Source organism: Artemia franciscana, chromosome 18 (genome assembly GCF_032884065.1).
Source record: "Artemia franciscana chromosome 18, ASM3288406v1, whole genome shotgun sequence".
In the NCBI taxonomy this organism is placed as follows: Eukaryota; Metazoa; Arthropoda; class Branchiopoda; order Anostraca; family Artemiidae; genus Artemia; species Artemia franciscana.
The window spans coordinates 24,090,879-24,105,110 of NC_088880.1; the positions used below are offsets into that span (position 1 = coordinate 24,090,879).

Below are 14,232 nucleotides of genomic sequence, written 5' to 3' on the forward strand. Positions count from 1 at the left end.
CACATTTTGAATATACTAGGTGATAAAACCCCTCCCTGCTTGACACCTCGACATAAACGGACAAACGGAGATCCAGATTTATTAATTCAAAGGAAAGAATTCTCATACCAAAAACGAAGAAGAAAAATGACTGAAAGATTTACACCATTATTAAAAAGGGAAAAAAAAGCTTGACTGTGAACTACATTGTCAAAAGCTTTAGAAAGGTCCAAAGTACACATATAAAGTGGCGACCCCTCAGCCATGCTATTCATAAGGGCGGAAGAAAGAACACGGTGTGCATGTTGACAACCAATACCAGCTTGAAACCCAAATTGATTCGATCCGAAATTTATATTTTCATTTAAATGAGGAATTAAAATATATTCAAGGATTTTACTCAAGTTACACGTAGTGGTTATAGGGCGATAAGATGAACATTGAGAAGGGAGTTTTCCCCGCTTTAGAATTGAGGTGACATTTCCACAAAGAAAGCTATCCGGAACCAGAGAAGATGTTAAACACATTTGGAACAACAACTGCAAATGAAATAAAAGAACAACACACTTTGGATTTATATTATTTACACTAATACCATCAATATCAATGGATGAAGACTTCAGTTGCTTAATTGCATTTTCAACAGCAATTATTGACACTGGAATAATATGGCCCTGATGAAGCGAAGGCGGTAGAATTTTAGAAAGTAACCGAGAATAATGTGACTGCACAAAAAAATTAATTTTGGAAAAAATTCCCGAATAGTAAACATACCAAGTTGAACTAGAAATCGAATCACTATTATAAAGATCACTTTTATCCAGCTTCTCAAAATTGATCAATTTAGACCAATCCTTTTTAGAGGCTGGAAATTCCATACCCTTATAACGAATGGATTTAAGGTACTTTTTATAATCATTCTTTGTTTTCTGCTTTATATCCGCAACAGACCCCGTTATAGGTCTACCACAATCAACCCAAATTCGAAGCCAAAATTTTTAAAATTCTTTAATTCAGGATCGGCAGCCCATATAAATTTCCGCGTTTTTATACGAATACGTTCCAGGGGAACCGCAATTTTTTCAGCTTCTTTCATACATCTAATTATATCATCATAATATCTATCAAGATCACGCTTACTACCCTTTACTTGCAATTGGAGTAGATGATAAGGAACACGAATACAATTAAGCAGTGTAGACAAAGACAATATATATAAAGCAATATAGGCTCTTTTCTAATTACTACATTTAAACCATTCAGAATTCCCAATAGGGGCAACATTGCAAAGGTTACGTTTCAGTTTAGTAGTGAATGAAAGCGATAGATGGTCAATGTCATCAATATCAATATCAACATGAATAATTGAGCATTTTAGCTGTGACAAACTGATTATATGATCAATATTAGAAACACTACCAGATTGATGGATATAGGAGTATGATAAATCTTTCTTCAGAATCACGTAAGGGGGCATACACTCCAATATTTCTCGGGATCGATAACTTTGTTCATCCAAATCCGCGTTAAAGTCACCAAGAACTATAAAATCAAGTTTATTTTCCTTGACACGATTCATCACGGACTTTAAAGACTTGCATGTAATAGCAAATTTATTTATTGACTCCACTGTATTATTTTTTATATGGAAGATAAACATTAGCAAACACAGTACTATTTACTCTAACACCAAGAATGTGCTTATCCGAATAAAAAAGGGATGGGTTCGAAAGATCAATACATTTTTTAAAAATACAGGCCAGGCCTCCAGAAGGGCGGCCACGCATGGTAACAGCATCAGAAGTAAAAACCGAATGAACAGAGCTTCGATGAAGGAAATTTCTGCTAGAGGCAGTTAACAAAGATTCTTGCAGGCAGATAACATCGAAGTTCTCGTACAGATCGTCAATATAAGCATCTTTATTTTTAGAGGTTTGTTGACTAGCAAAACCACGGAGAACGGAGCATGACATGCTAAAGGACACGTGTTCACCATTGCAATTGGCACATTTTGGTGAGGCATTGCATGGATTTTCTTTTGAACTAATATGAGGGCCGGCACAACGAGCACATTTGGGCGCAGGACTGGGACAAGAAGACTGGAAGTGATGGGGCGATCGGCACTTAAAACAACACTTTGGAATTTCCTTAAACTCGCTCAGTCTAAAGAATTCATAACCAATTCGTACACCGTCTTTGAAATAAGCTGCTTTAGCAAAAGAATCCACAAAATCAAGCTTAACTGTTTTCGAAGAGCCCAGCCTTTTGGCAGCAACAATACCGCTACAATTTGTGAAAGACTGAATCGCATAATCCTCTGGAACACCTTTTATAATGGCCGAATATTTCTTAGAAATTTCTTTGGTTGACGTACCGGCGAGAATGACGGGAACAGATGCACGGAAGTCTTCGGCAGCAGATTTATCAATATTTACATACCACTTATCGTGAACAGGGCGAATACTGGATACAAGTTCATGGCCACTGATTTTATCAATAGCGTCTTTCCTTTTAATTGGATCCGATAGATGAGACGGAACTTGAGAGACGACAATAGTGGTTGACTGGCGATTAGAGCCTATAGGTTTTGGTAATTGAGGCTATAATTGTCCAACTTTGCTGACATAATTTGAACAAGTTGATGAACTTTAGAAACTTTAGAGGCCAATTGTGAATAGGCCACAGCCAGCAACACTGGAACTTCAGTTGGAAGTTTAATAACATAAGTTGGCATAGAGATGCTAGCTTCATCACACTTCTTCAACAGATCGAGCATATCCTTCATATTACTGGTTGCAGACTTTGCACCACTGCGGCGAGGGGGAATTTCATCAGGCGCAAGTTTCGACCATAAATCAGCCTTAGCTTCAACTATTTTTGGTGAAGCAAAAAAATCCACTCCATACTCAATAATTTCCTTCTCAGAAATCGAATTCTGCCAATTACTTTGGACAAAATTTAACACAGGCGAATATATAAGTTCAAAGTCATTCAGATCCTCCGATTGTTCGCTAATACTTGGCATCTTTTCAAGGCATCTGTTTTCAACCACCACACAATTTAAACCGTTCAATTTATAAATATAGGTCACTGATATTTGACATTACAAATTCCAAGCGAATTGTTGCGAAATAACAAGGTTACTGAATTAATTATGAAGCATAGGTCAGGATTAAAAGTCTCTATAATTCCAAGGCAATTGCTGCGAAATAACAAGGTCACTGAATTAATTATGAAGTTTAGGTCAGGATTAAAAGACTATGATCCCAAACCAAATATTGGGAAATGTTAAATTTATTCACTTGACAAGAAACTCACTGATTTAGCAGTGTTCATAAAATATCAAATTTTAGCTGTTAACGCTAAAATTTACCAAGTGACCATATGTCACTTGGTAAACACCAAGTGCCATAAATGAGTAGGTCTAAGACAAAAAAAAATCGAAAACTTAAGCCAATGAAATAAAAGCGCTTATTTTACGATTGAATTATAGAAAAATATTTTTTCTTCTATGTCATAAAATTCACTTTGTCTCGGGTTTTAATTCATTTTATTCTCAACATTTTATTTCAAGTACTCTTTAGATTCTCACCTCATAATCCTCGTTGGGTAGGTAGAAAAAATTATGAAATATTGGCGATTTAGCATTCTGTATTGAAACGTAGTCGAACAATGATGTTGTGGAGTTCTCACTTTGGTACTGAACACGCTTTCCTGCAAGCCGACCACCTAAATATAGAATAACAGTAAAAAAGACAAAAAAACGCAAAAAAAATTATCAAAAACTTAAAAAAGAGGAGAAAAAGAGAATGAGGCTTCGGATAGATTAAAACATCAATGGGAGGGGGTATCTCTTATGCTAAGCACCAGCTTAAACTAACAAAGCTGTATTAAAAATATTGTCTAACGTTACCCCTTGGCTCGTTATAAAATTGGTAAGGAAAGTGCTTGTCTTTTTTTTTGTCCGACTCTTGATGAAAAACCTACATGACACCTTACTTAAGATAGCTCAAAAAGTTGTAACAGAGTATATGACATCCGATGCGTCCATGGTATAACAAGGTACAACAATCGTGAAATAAGAACTTTTTATTTTAGTTTTGAACGCTTATATTGCAATGATAAACACATGCTTCATGATGTTTGATTTAGGCAATTCATACTGTTATCTAAATTATTTATAATAATAAATGTTGGAATCATTCTCTATGTAAGTAAAGTTAAGGATGGAGGGAGTGGTTAAAAAATCCTTTATGGGATATACTGCTAGAAAAAAACTTCAATCGGTTTATAGCTTCAATTTTAATGTCCACAAACAAAACATGCACATATACCTGAAATATGAAGGTAATGGTTGGTAGTTACACCAAAGCCATTTTTGGCGACGAGGGAATCAAAATTTTGATAATTGGTATATCCCTATTTTTTTGGTTTTTTGGTTTCTAATGCGCATTTGAGGCTCAGAAGAACTAGTTTTATCTGTCACAGAGAGTGACTTGTAGACAAGAATCGTTTATTACATTCATTTCCAAGAGCAGGAATAGAATACTTGAGCTAAAAACCTGTTAATTGCATTGCTATATGCATTTAGGCTACGAAAAATTCGCTTCCACATCTATCACGGAGAGCGACATAAAGTAAAGAAATTACGTTCATCGTCAGGGGGAGGGGGCTTTGGTGGGCACACTTGAGCTAATTAGTCTGCCTACAGTAGAATTTGTAGATTTGTTTTAATGCAAGCGGTCATGCAACACTTAATAGTAATACAACGAAACTACGTTTTCCAATTATCAAACAAGTATTTCTGTGGGAGTCTCGGTTATGGGTATGGAAACTTATTGTCCTTACCATCAAATATATTAGAAAAAAGTCGATAGGTGAATGATACCCTCCCCCCAATTCTTATTGACCAATCCGTTTGAACTTGTCAATTATGAATTCGTGGTTGCACTTGTTTTACTCAAGTTCCGAGTCCAACATTTAGAATATTCATAAACATAAAAATTTCTGTACTACCCCCTTAGAAAATTTTTGAATCTTTTGAACTTTAAACTGTCTGTTCCTATGTTTATCCCGGTAAGTGAAAACTCACATACGAAGGCAAATAATTTTTTGTCATGGAAATAGCAAAATTCACGATGACAGGGCCTAATAGTAAAAGCTAGTGAGCTGTTAATGTCCTCAAAGTTGGCCCATCCAATTCACTCTCCTTCCAATAGCTAACCACTTCCTGGTCCACGTAAACAGGCAATTTTACCTTATCTTCATTTTGGCCTCTGGAGTTCAGTTCATATTAAGCTTCTATTGAAAGTTTTGGCCTGTGTTACATATAATCTGGGATCAATAATACCGATATTAGTTATTAGATACCGATATTACCAATATACCAATATAGGTAATTCTTTAGCCTGGCTTAGGCTAGGAGAGAGAGTTTTAAGTGAGCTCTTGGTGTAAGTGTGGTATACATATTTACCTATATTGGTAGCTAGTGGCCCCATATATCTATATGGATACGAAATCGTACTAAATAAACGCTTAAAAATTAATAATCCAACCAACTCAATCAGATTTCTAAAAATTAGCCAAAAAATCCATTACCAACCTGAAACTGTCATATATAAGAAAGTCATTGCAGCTTCAAAAACAGAATAAATAGAGATGGGGGGGTCTATTGAAAAACAAGGGAGGTGCTCTTCATAACACCGGACAAACCCCTTAGACTTCGCTTCCCTTAATTTGCTTTAACAAAAATGCCCCAATGAAATTCTCCACCAAGTGAATCTCCTAGTAATTGCGTAATAATTTTTACTAGTACTTTACTTTCACCTTTACCTTATTACTAGTAACCTTACTATTAACCTTAGTATTACTATTTTACTAGTATTACTATTTACTATTTTATTAGTACTTACTATTAGTAACCTTACTACTAGTTACCTTACTATTTGTGTAAAGTTTATTATACTAACTTGTGAACATTTCATCTGTGTAGTCTAAATCATACTAAAATTCCTTTAATTTTTATACTAGTTATTTTATGTTCGACACGTTTAATTTCTTATTAGTTTTAAGGTTTGCGGATCGCTTCTGTTTCTCTTTTCTTTACTTGACATAAAACGAAAAGTCGGTAGGCTTTTCGAAATTAAAATTATCGATCTTAATTGTAAGAGCAATCAGACCAACTAGAACGGTTAAACATTGTATATAATTTCCTTTGTATATTAGCCCTTGTACAGCTTACGCCGTAAAAAAAAAAAATTGTGAATGAAAAAAAATGAATTGAAATTTCAGCTATCTAAATTTAAATTAGTTTCAATTAAAAAATAGATTTTAATTTTTATAACTGAAATTCAATTTAAATTCAAAGCTAAACTATATTTTCATTAAAATTAAAATTATTTTTTTTATTATTTCATTAAATTAATTAATTTAAACATCATCTCAATAATTTCTTTTTAAATAGAATAAAAGAAAACCATCAAAATAAATAAATGAATAAAGAACTAACCGGGAAAAACGCTATCATCATCAGAATAATCCCCACAGAAGAGGGAGCTACCATTACTCCTTTGATTTGAAACATTTAACTCTTCACTGGCTTCAAGTCGCTCTCTTTCAGAGTCAAATAGGAAATTGCTGAATCGGGATGAGACGGTATGATAGGCTATGAATTTCAAGTAGAATTCATTAAATTCGAAGGACATAGGAAACTGCCGTTGTATCTGTAAACAAAGAAATGAGAAAATTAAGGATTATCAATAAAGTAAAATAGCGGAAGGATGATTTCTCACATATTTCGTGGTCTGCTATGAAATTACTTGTTTTATTTTTTATTTTTTTTTATTTTGTTGTCTCTAGTTAATATTGCCTTTAAAGACAGAGTAACTGACATTTCTTTCCACCGTAAGTAAACTATAATAAAAAAAAATATGCTTTCAGCATTATTTTAAGGAAATCAATGTTTATTCATGGCTTCAGCCCTTTTATTCGGATCAAGTTTTACTGCATCTTTACTCAGTTAATTGACTCCATTTAACCCCCATTCCGAAGAATGTGGGCAACTTATAACGGTGGGAAGTGGCGATAGTGTTTACAAAAAATAATTAACGCCATCGAGCGTTTGGTGTTTTTTTTACATTTTTTAAATGTAATAATAAGAAAAATTATTTTTTAATTGATGTAATTGGCGTAGTAATAAATGTCTGATCTCAGTTTGTGATAAAAGAAAAACGATAACAAAGCTTGAAAAAAATACCAGGAGACACCAAATACTAGATGGCGTTGGTCCAATTTCCACTCTTACATGTAACCCACTTTCTTTATCTCGTTCATATAAGTGTTATATTCCCTTTATTATGGTATTTTGTGACATCTACATAGAAAGAACAATATTTGTTACCACTAAATTCATTCGTTTCAGAGCTATCCCAAAGACTTCCGTTAACTTATTAGTAGCAAGTGTTTAATTTTAATTTTTTTTAATGACTACAGAGCTTGAAAAAATACCAAGGGTCGTCTAACGCTAGATGGCATTGAAAGCTTTCTTTATCAACACTGGCGCCGATTCCCATTCTTATAAGTTACCCATCCTCTTTAATATATCCATTCATCGAGCTAGAGTTATGATATTAGTTTTCCACAGAGAATAAGTTAAACTTGTCTAAAGTATAAGGATTATTTCCTTATATTACAGATTTCAAAAATTTTTTAATGCACTGAATATAAAATTTAATACAAATTAGACAAAAAAAACTAATTCGGTAGATGATTAAGATGAATCTCAGGTATCCAATGGTGCCACAATTGTTGCACTAATTTCGGTCATTCAAACTAAAGAACTAATAAAAGATCTGAACAGGCGAAATATCTATGTAATTGTTTATCTTCTTTTCCTTCATACTGGCTATAGACCCATTTTCTTATCTAGAAATGAATTCCTTTGAACAGTAGAACTGCAGAAAAATAAATACCAAAAAGTTAAACAGGGAACATATACCTTAAGTTAGAAAATACCTTATATATGGCAAAGCAACCAGGTCTTAAATAAAGCTTTACCGTACCATGTATCGCCCTTAGCTAATTTTCCTGGTCCTGTTTCATTTAGCAGCAATACACAAGGTTGCGTAAGGTTTTATACATAGCATCAGAACAAGGTCATAGGTAGGGCTTTACCGTGCAATGGTGAAATTACAGTACTATTTAACGCGTTATTGTCAACTGGATTTATACCCAGGAGATCAATAAAGCAAACAGCAGAAAAAGAAAACAAATGCATGAAAAACTGTCTTGAATGGTTTTATGAAGTATAAGTTACTCTTACATGTAACCCAATTTCTTTATCAAACAGTTCGTGGTAACGAACTGTAGTAAGGAGCGACCCGGCTCAATAGTAACCAAAACTCTAAAAAATGGAATTTTGATACCAATACCTACATCAAAAGAATCGCATTTTAATACTGATTTTAAATATATAAGTTTCATCAAGTTTAGTCTTACCTATCAAAATTTACGAGCCTGAGAAAATTTGCGATATTTTAGAAAATAGTGGGAAACGCCCCCTAGAAGTCATAGAATCTTAACGAAAATCACACCATCAGATTCAGCATATCAGAAAACCCTACTGTAGAAGTTTCAAGCTCCTATCTACAAAAATGTGGAATTTTGTATTTTTTGACAGAAGGCAGATCACGGATGCGTGATTATTATTATTTTTTTTTTTTTTCAGGGGTGATCGTATCGACCCAGTTGTCCTAGAATGTTGCAAGAGGGCTCATTCCAACGGAAATGAAAAGTTCTAGTGCCCTTTTTAAGTGACCAAAAAATTGGAGGGGACCTAGGCCCCCTCCCACGCTAATTATTTTACCAAAGTCAACGGATCAAAATTCTGAGATAGCCATTTTATTCAGCGTAGTCGAAAAACTTTATAACTATGTCTTTGGGGACGATTTACTCCCCCACAGTCCCCGTGGGAGGGGCAACAAGTTACAAAATTTGACCTGTGCTTACATATAGTAATGGTTATTGGGAAGTGTACAGGTATTTTCAGGAGGATTTTTTTGGTTGGGGGAGGGGTTGAGAAGAGGGGGATATGCTGGGGGAACTATCCATCGATAATTTGTCATGGGAGAAGAAAACCTCCATGAAGGGAGCGCAGGATTTACTAGCATTATTTAAAAAAACAATGAAAAAATAAATATGAAAAAGTTCTTACAGCTGGAAGTAAGGAACAGCATTAAAACTTAAAACAAACAGAAATTATTACCCATATGAGGCGCTCACCTCCTCCTAATACCTCGCTCTTTACGCTAAAGCATTTTTAGTAATTTCAACTATTTATTCTACGGCTTTTGTGATTCTAAGGTCATTCTTAATGAATTGGGACAAAATTTAAGCTTTAGTGTAAAGAGCGAGGATCTGACAAGGGGGCGAACCCCCTCATATATGTAATAAAAATACATAAGTTCTTTACGTAAGCTAATTTATAAGATACGTAAATATTTTACTAATAAAAATATTCGTAAAAAATTAAAAGTTCTAGTTGCCTTTTTAATTAACCAAAAAATCGGAGGGCAACTAGGCTTCCTCCCCCGCTCTTTTTTTCTCATAATCATTCGATCGAAATTATGAGAAAGCCATTTTGCAAAAAAAAAAAAAAAAATGCAAATTTCGTTTTAATTATTCCTCTGCGGAGAGCCAAAATCAAAACATGTATTGATTCAAAAACGGTCGGAAATTAAATAAAAAAAACAAGTTTTTTTAACTGAAAGTAAGGAGCGACATTAAAACTTAAAACGAACATAAATTACTTCGTATATGAAAGAGGCTGCTTCCTCATCAACGCCCGGCTCTTTACGCTAAAGTTTTTTATTGTTTTAAAAAGAAGAATTTAGAGAAAGAGTCAAACTTTAGCGTAAAGAGTGGGGCGTTGATGAGAAAGCAGCCTCTTTCATATACAAAGTAATTTCTGTTTGTTTTAAGTTTTAATGTCGCTCCTTACTTTCAGTTAAAAAAACTTGTTTTTTTATTCTCGTTCATACAAGTGTTATATTCCCTTTATTATGGTATTTTGTGACATCTACATAGAAAGAACAATATTTGTTACCATTAAATTCATAGTTTCAGAGCTATCCCAAAGACTACCGTTAACTTATTAGTAGCAAGTGTTTGATTTTAATTTTTTTTTTTTTAATGACTACAGAGCTTGAAAAAATACCAAGGGTCGTCTAACGCTAGATGGCATTGAAAGCATTCTTTATCAATACTGGCGCCGATTCCCATTCTTATAAGTTACCCATCCTCTTTAATATATCCATTCATCGAGCTAGAGTTATGATATTAGTTTTCCACAGAGAATATGTTAAACTTGTCTAAAATATAAGGAATATTTCCTTATATTAGAAATTTCAAAAAAAATTATAATGACCTGAATATAAAATTTAATACAAATTAGACAAAAAAAAAACTAATTCGGTAGATGATTAAGATGAATCTCAGGTATCCAATGGTGCCACAATCTTTGCACTAATTTCGGTCATTCAAACTAAAGAACTAATGAAAGATCTGAACAGACGAAATATCTATGTAATTGTTTATCTTCTTTTCCTTCATACTGGCTATAGACCCATTTTCTTATCTAGAAATGAATTCCTTTGAACTGTAGAACTGCAGAAAAACAAATACCAAAAAGTTAAACAGGGAACATATACCTTAAGTTAGAAAATACCTTATATATGGCAAAGCAACCAGGTCTTAAATAAAGCTCTACCGTACCATGTATCGCCCTTAGCTAATTTACCTGGTCCTGTTTCATTTAGCAGCAATGCACAAGGTTGCGTAAGGTTTTATACATAGCATCAGAACAAGGTCATAGGTAGGGCTTTACCGTGCAATGGTGAAATTACAGTACTATTTAACGCGTTATTGTCAACTGGATTTATACCCAGGAGATCAATAAAGCAAACAGCAGAAAAAGAAAACAAATGCAAGAAAAAATGTCTAGAATGGTTTTATGAAGTATAAGTAAAATGGTTTACAAAAGTATAAGCTCTTGAAAATTAAAGTTGGAAGAGTAGGATTCAGAAGCATAAAAATATGGCAAGCAGCTTGATAGCGAGAAGAATAAAGGCCCATCAAAAGTTACGAGCCTGAGAAAATTTGCCTTATTTTAGAAAATAGGGGGAAATACCCCCTAAAAGTCATAGAATCTTAACGAAAATCACAACATCAGATTCAGCTTATCAGAGAACCCTACTGTAGAAGTTACATCTACAAACATGTGGAATTTTGTATTTTTTTGCCAGAAGGCAGATCACGGATGCGTGTTTATTTGTTTGTTGGTTTTTTTGTTTTTTTTTTCAGGGGTGATCATATCGACCCAGTGGTACTAGAATCTTGCGAGAGGGCTCATTCTAACGGAAATGAAAAGTTATAGTGCCCTTTTTAAGTGACCAAAAAAATTGGAGGGCACCTAGGCCCCCTCCCACGCTAATTATTTTCCCAAAGTCAACGGATCAAAATTCTGAGATAGCCATTTTATTCAGCGTAGTCGAAAGACCTTATAACTATGTCTTTGGGGACGACTTACTCCCCCACAGTCCCCGTGGGAGGGGCTACAAGTTACAAACTTCGACCAGTGCTTACATATAGTAATGCTTATTGGGAAGTGTACAGACATTTTCAGGGGGATTTTTTGGATGGGGGGAGGGGTTGAAAAGAGGGGGATATTTTGGGGGAACTTTCCATCGAGGAATTGGTCATGCGGGAAGAAAATTTCCATGAAGGGAGCGCAGGATTTTCTAGCATTATTTAAAAAAAAAAAAAAAAAAATATTAAAATTTTTTCAACTGGAAGTAAGGAGCAGCATTAAAACTTAAAACGAACAGAAATTATTACGCATATGAGGGGCTCACCTCCTCCTAATACCTAGCTCCTTACGCTAAAGTATTTTTCGTGATTTTAACTATTTATTCTACGACTTTTGTGATTCAGGGATCATTCTTGACGAATTGGGACAAATTTAATGTTTTCTTTAGTGCAAAGAGTGAGGTACTGACGAGGGGGTGAACCCCTCATATGTGTAGTAAAACATGAGATTACAAAAGTTCGTTACGTAAGCTAATTTATAAGCTACGTTTACCTTTTACTAATAAAACATTCGTAAAAAATTAAAAGTTCTAGTTGCCTTTTTAAGTAACCAAAAAAACGCAGGGTAACTAGGCTTCCTCCACCGTTCCTTTTTTTCTCAAAATCATTCGATCAAAACTATGAGAAAGCCATTTAGCAAAAAAAAAAACTTGCAAATTTCGTGTTAATCATTCCTCTGCAAAGAACCAAAATCAAAACATGCATTGATTCAAAAACGTTCAGAAATTAAATAAAAAAAAAGTTTATTTTAGCTGAAAGGAAGGAGCGACATTAAAACTTAAAACGAACAGAAATTACTTCGTATATGAAAGGGGCTGCTTCCTCATCAACGCCCCGCTCTTTACGCTAAAGTTTTTACTGTTTTAAAAAGCAGTGTTGAGAGAAAGAGACTTTATCGTAAAGAGCGGGGCGTTGATGAGGCAGCAGCCCCTTTCATATACGAAGTAATTTCTGTTCGTTTTAAGTTTTAATGTCGCTCCTTACTTTCAGCTAAAAAAACTTGTTTTTTTTTATTTAATCATGGTAAGAGACATTTAAAACTTACAAATTAAAATTAATCTTTTAACTGACTTTTTCAGTTCGAGTTGGACTCGACTAACGAGTTGCTCGTTAGTTTTGGCTGAATGTAGGCAAACAAGAATCAATTCATTTTGGCATGGCTGTAACATTTACGGGCGAATTTCGCTTATATACACAAAAGGTTGAAAGACTTTAAAAGCCACCAAAATGACTTCAAGCGAAGATAAAGATGGGCTTAAATCTCATCCCAGAGAAAAGAATGAACCAGCTGCCGAAACGAAGGAAGATGAGGAGATTAACTTCAGAAGAAGTAGCTATTCAAGAATCCAAAATGGATCTAACTTCAAGGGAAGATAAAGATGACATTGCATCTCATTCTAGAGAAAATAATAAACCAAAACCATTCAATGAGGCTATGTTTATCAATGCTCGAGCCTCCGGCCAGCAAAAACAAAAACAAAACAAAAAACATAAGGTCCATGGATCAGCACTTGCAGCAAAGCAAAAAAAAAAGAAATACACTAGGGTTTAAAAGCATGATAAGAAAGAGGTTAACAAATTCCAACTCGAACTGAAAACAGAATTCGACAAGGAACAAGAATGAGGCCAAAAACAGAAAAAGTAAATGTGAATGAATCATGTCCTAATGAGACTAACGATACTGCTCAGGCTCAAGTAGAAGTAGTGACTAAAGACGCAGAAGCCAATTCCTGTACTTCAGAGCCAAAAACAGCTGATTTAGCAATAGATAATTGGGAGCTTCTGTGTAGTGAGGGTGAAGAAGAAACTAGTGTGTCTAAAACCAATAAATAATCTATCAAAGAGGTGGAAAACCCTTGTATAGTAGAAAAAGTATCACAGTGAAGTATTTCCACTGAATCATTTTTTAGTTTTTATGTCACTTGGTATTAACCAAGTGACATATAGCCATCGCAAATTCTGTCGGTCTGTCGGCACTTCCAGGCACTTCCAGGTAAGCTAGGACGATGAAATTTGGCAGGCGTATCAGGTACCGGACCAGATTAAATTAGAAATAGTCGTTTTCCCGATTTGACCATCCGGGGGGGGGGGGGAGTGGGAGGCCCGTTAATTCCGAAAAATAGAAAAATTGAAGGATTTTTTAACTTACGAACGGTTGATCAGATCTTAATGAAGTTTGATGTTTGGTAGGATACCGTGTCTCAGAGCTGTTATTTTAAATCCCGACCGGATCTAGTGAGATTGGGAGGTTGGGTTGGGAGGGGGAAACCTAAAATCTTGGAAAACACTTAGAGTAGAGGGATCAGGATGAAACTTGGTGGGAAAAATAAGCAGAAGTCTTAGATACGTGATTTACATAATTGGAACGGATCCGCTCTATTGGGAGGGGGGGTTAATTCTGAAAAATTAGAAAAAATGACGTATTTTTAACTTACGAAGGAGTGATCGGATCTTCATGAAACTTCATATTTAGAGATCTCTTATTTTAAATCTCAACTGGATCCAGCGTCATTGGGGGGGGGGGGCAGTTGGGGGGGGATCTTAGAAAAAACTTAAAGCGGAGAGATCAGGATGAAACTGGATGGGAAGAATAAAAACCTGTCTAAGATA

General features: G+C 34.7%; 1 protein-coding gene across 1 annotated transcript in view; it reads right to left on the minus strand.

Annotated features, from left to right (window-relative positions):
• LOC136038787 (myotubularin-related protein 13-like) overlaps positions 1–14,232 on the minus strand; it is a gene marked incomplete in the record, with an annotated part of 128,046 nt that overhangs the window by 34,344 nt on the left and 79,470 nt on the right. Inside the window, 2 exon segments of the mRNA XM_065722164.1 lie at positions 3,572–3,708; positions 6,488–6,701. Coding sequence (XP_065578236.1) covers positions 3,572–3,708; positions 6,488–6,701 — 351 coding nt within the window.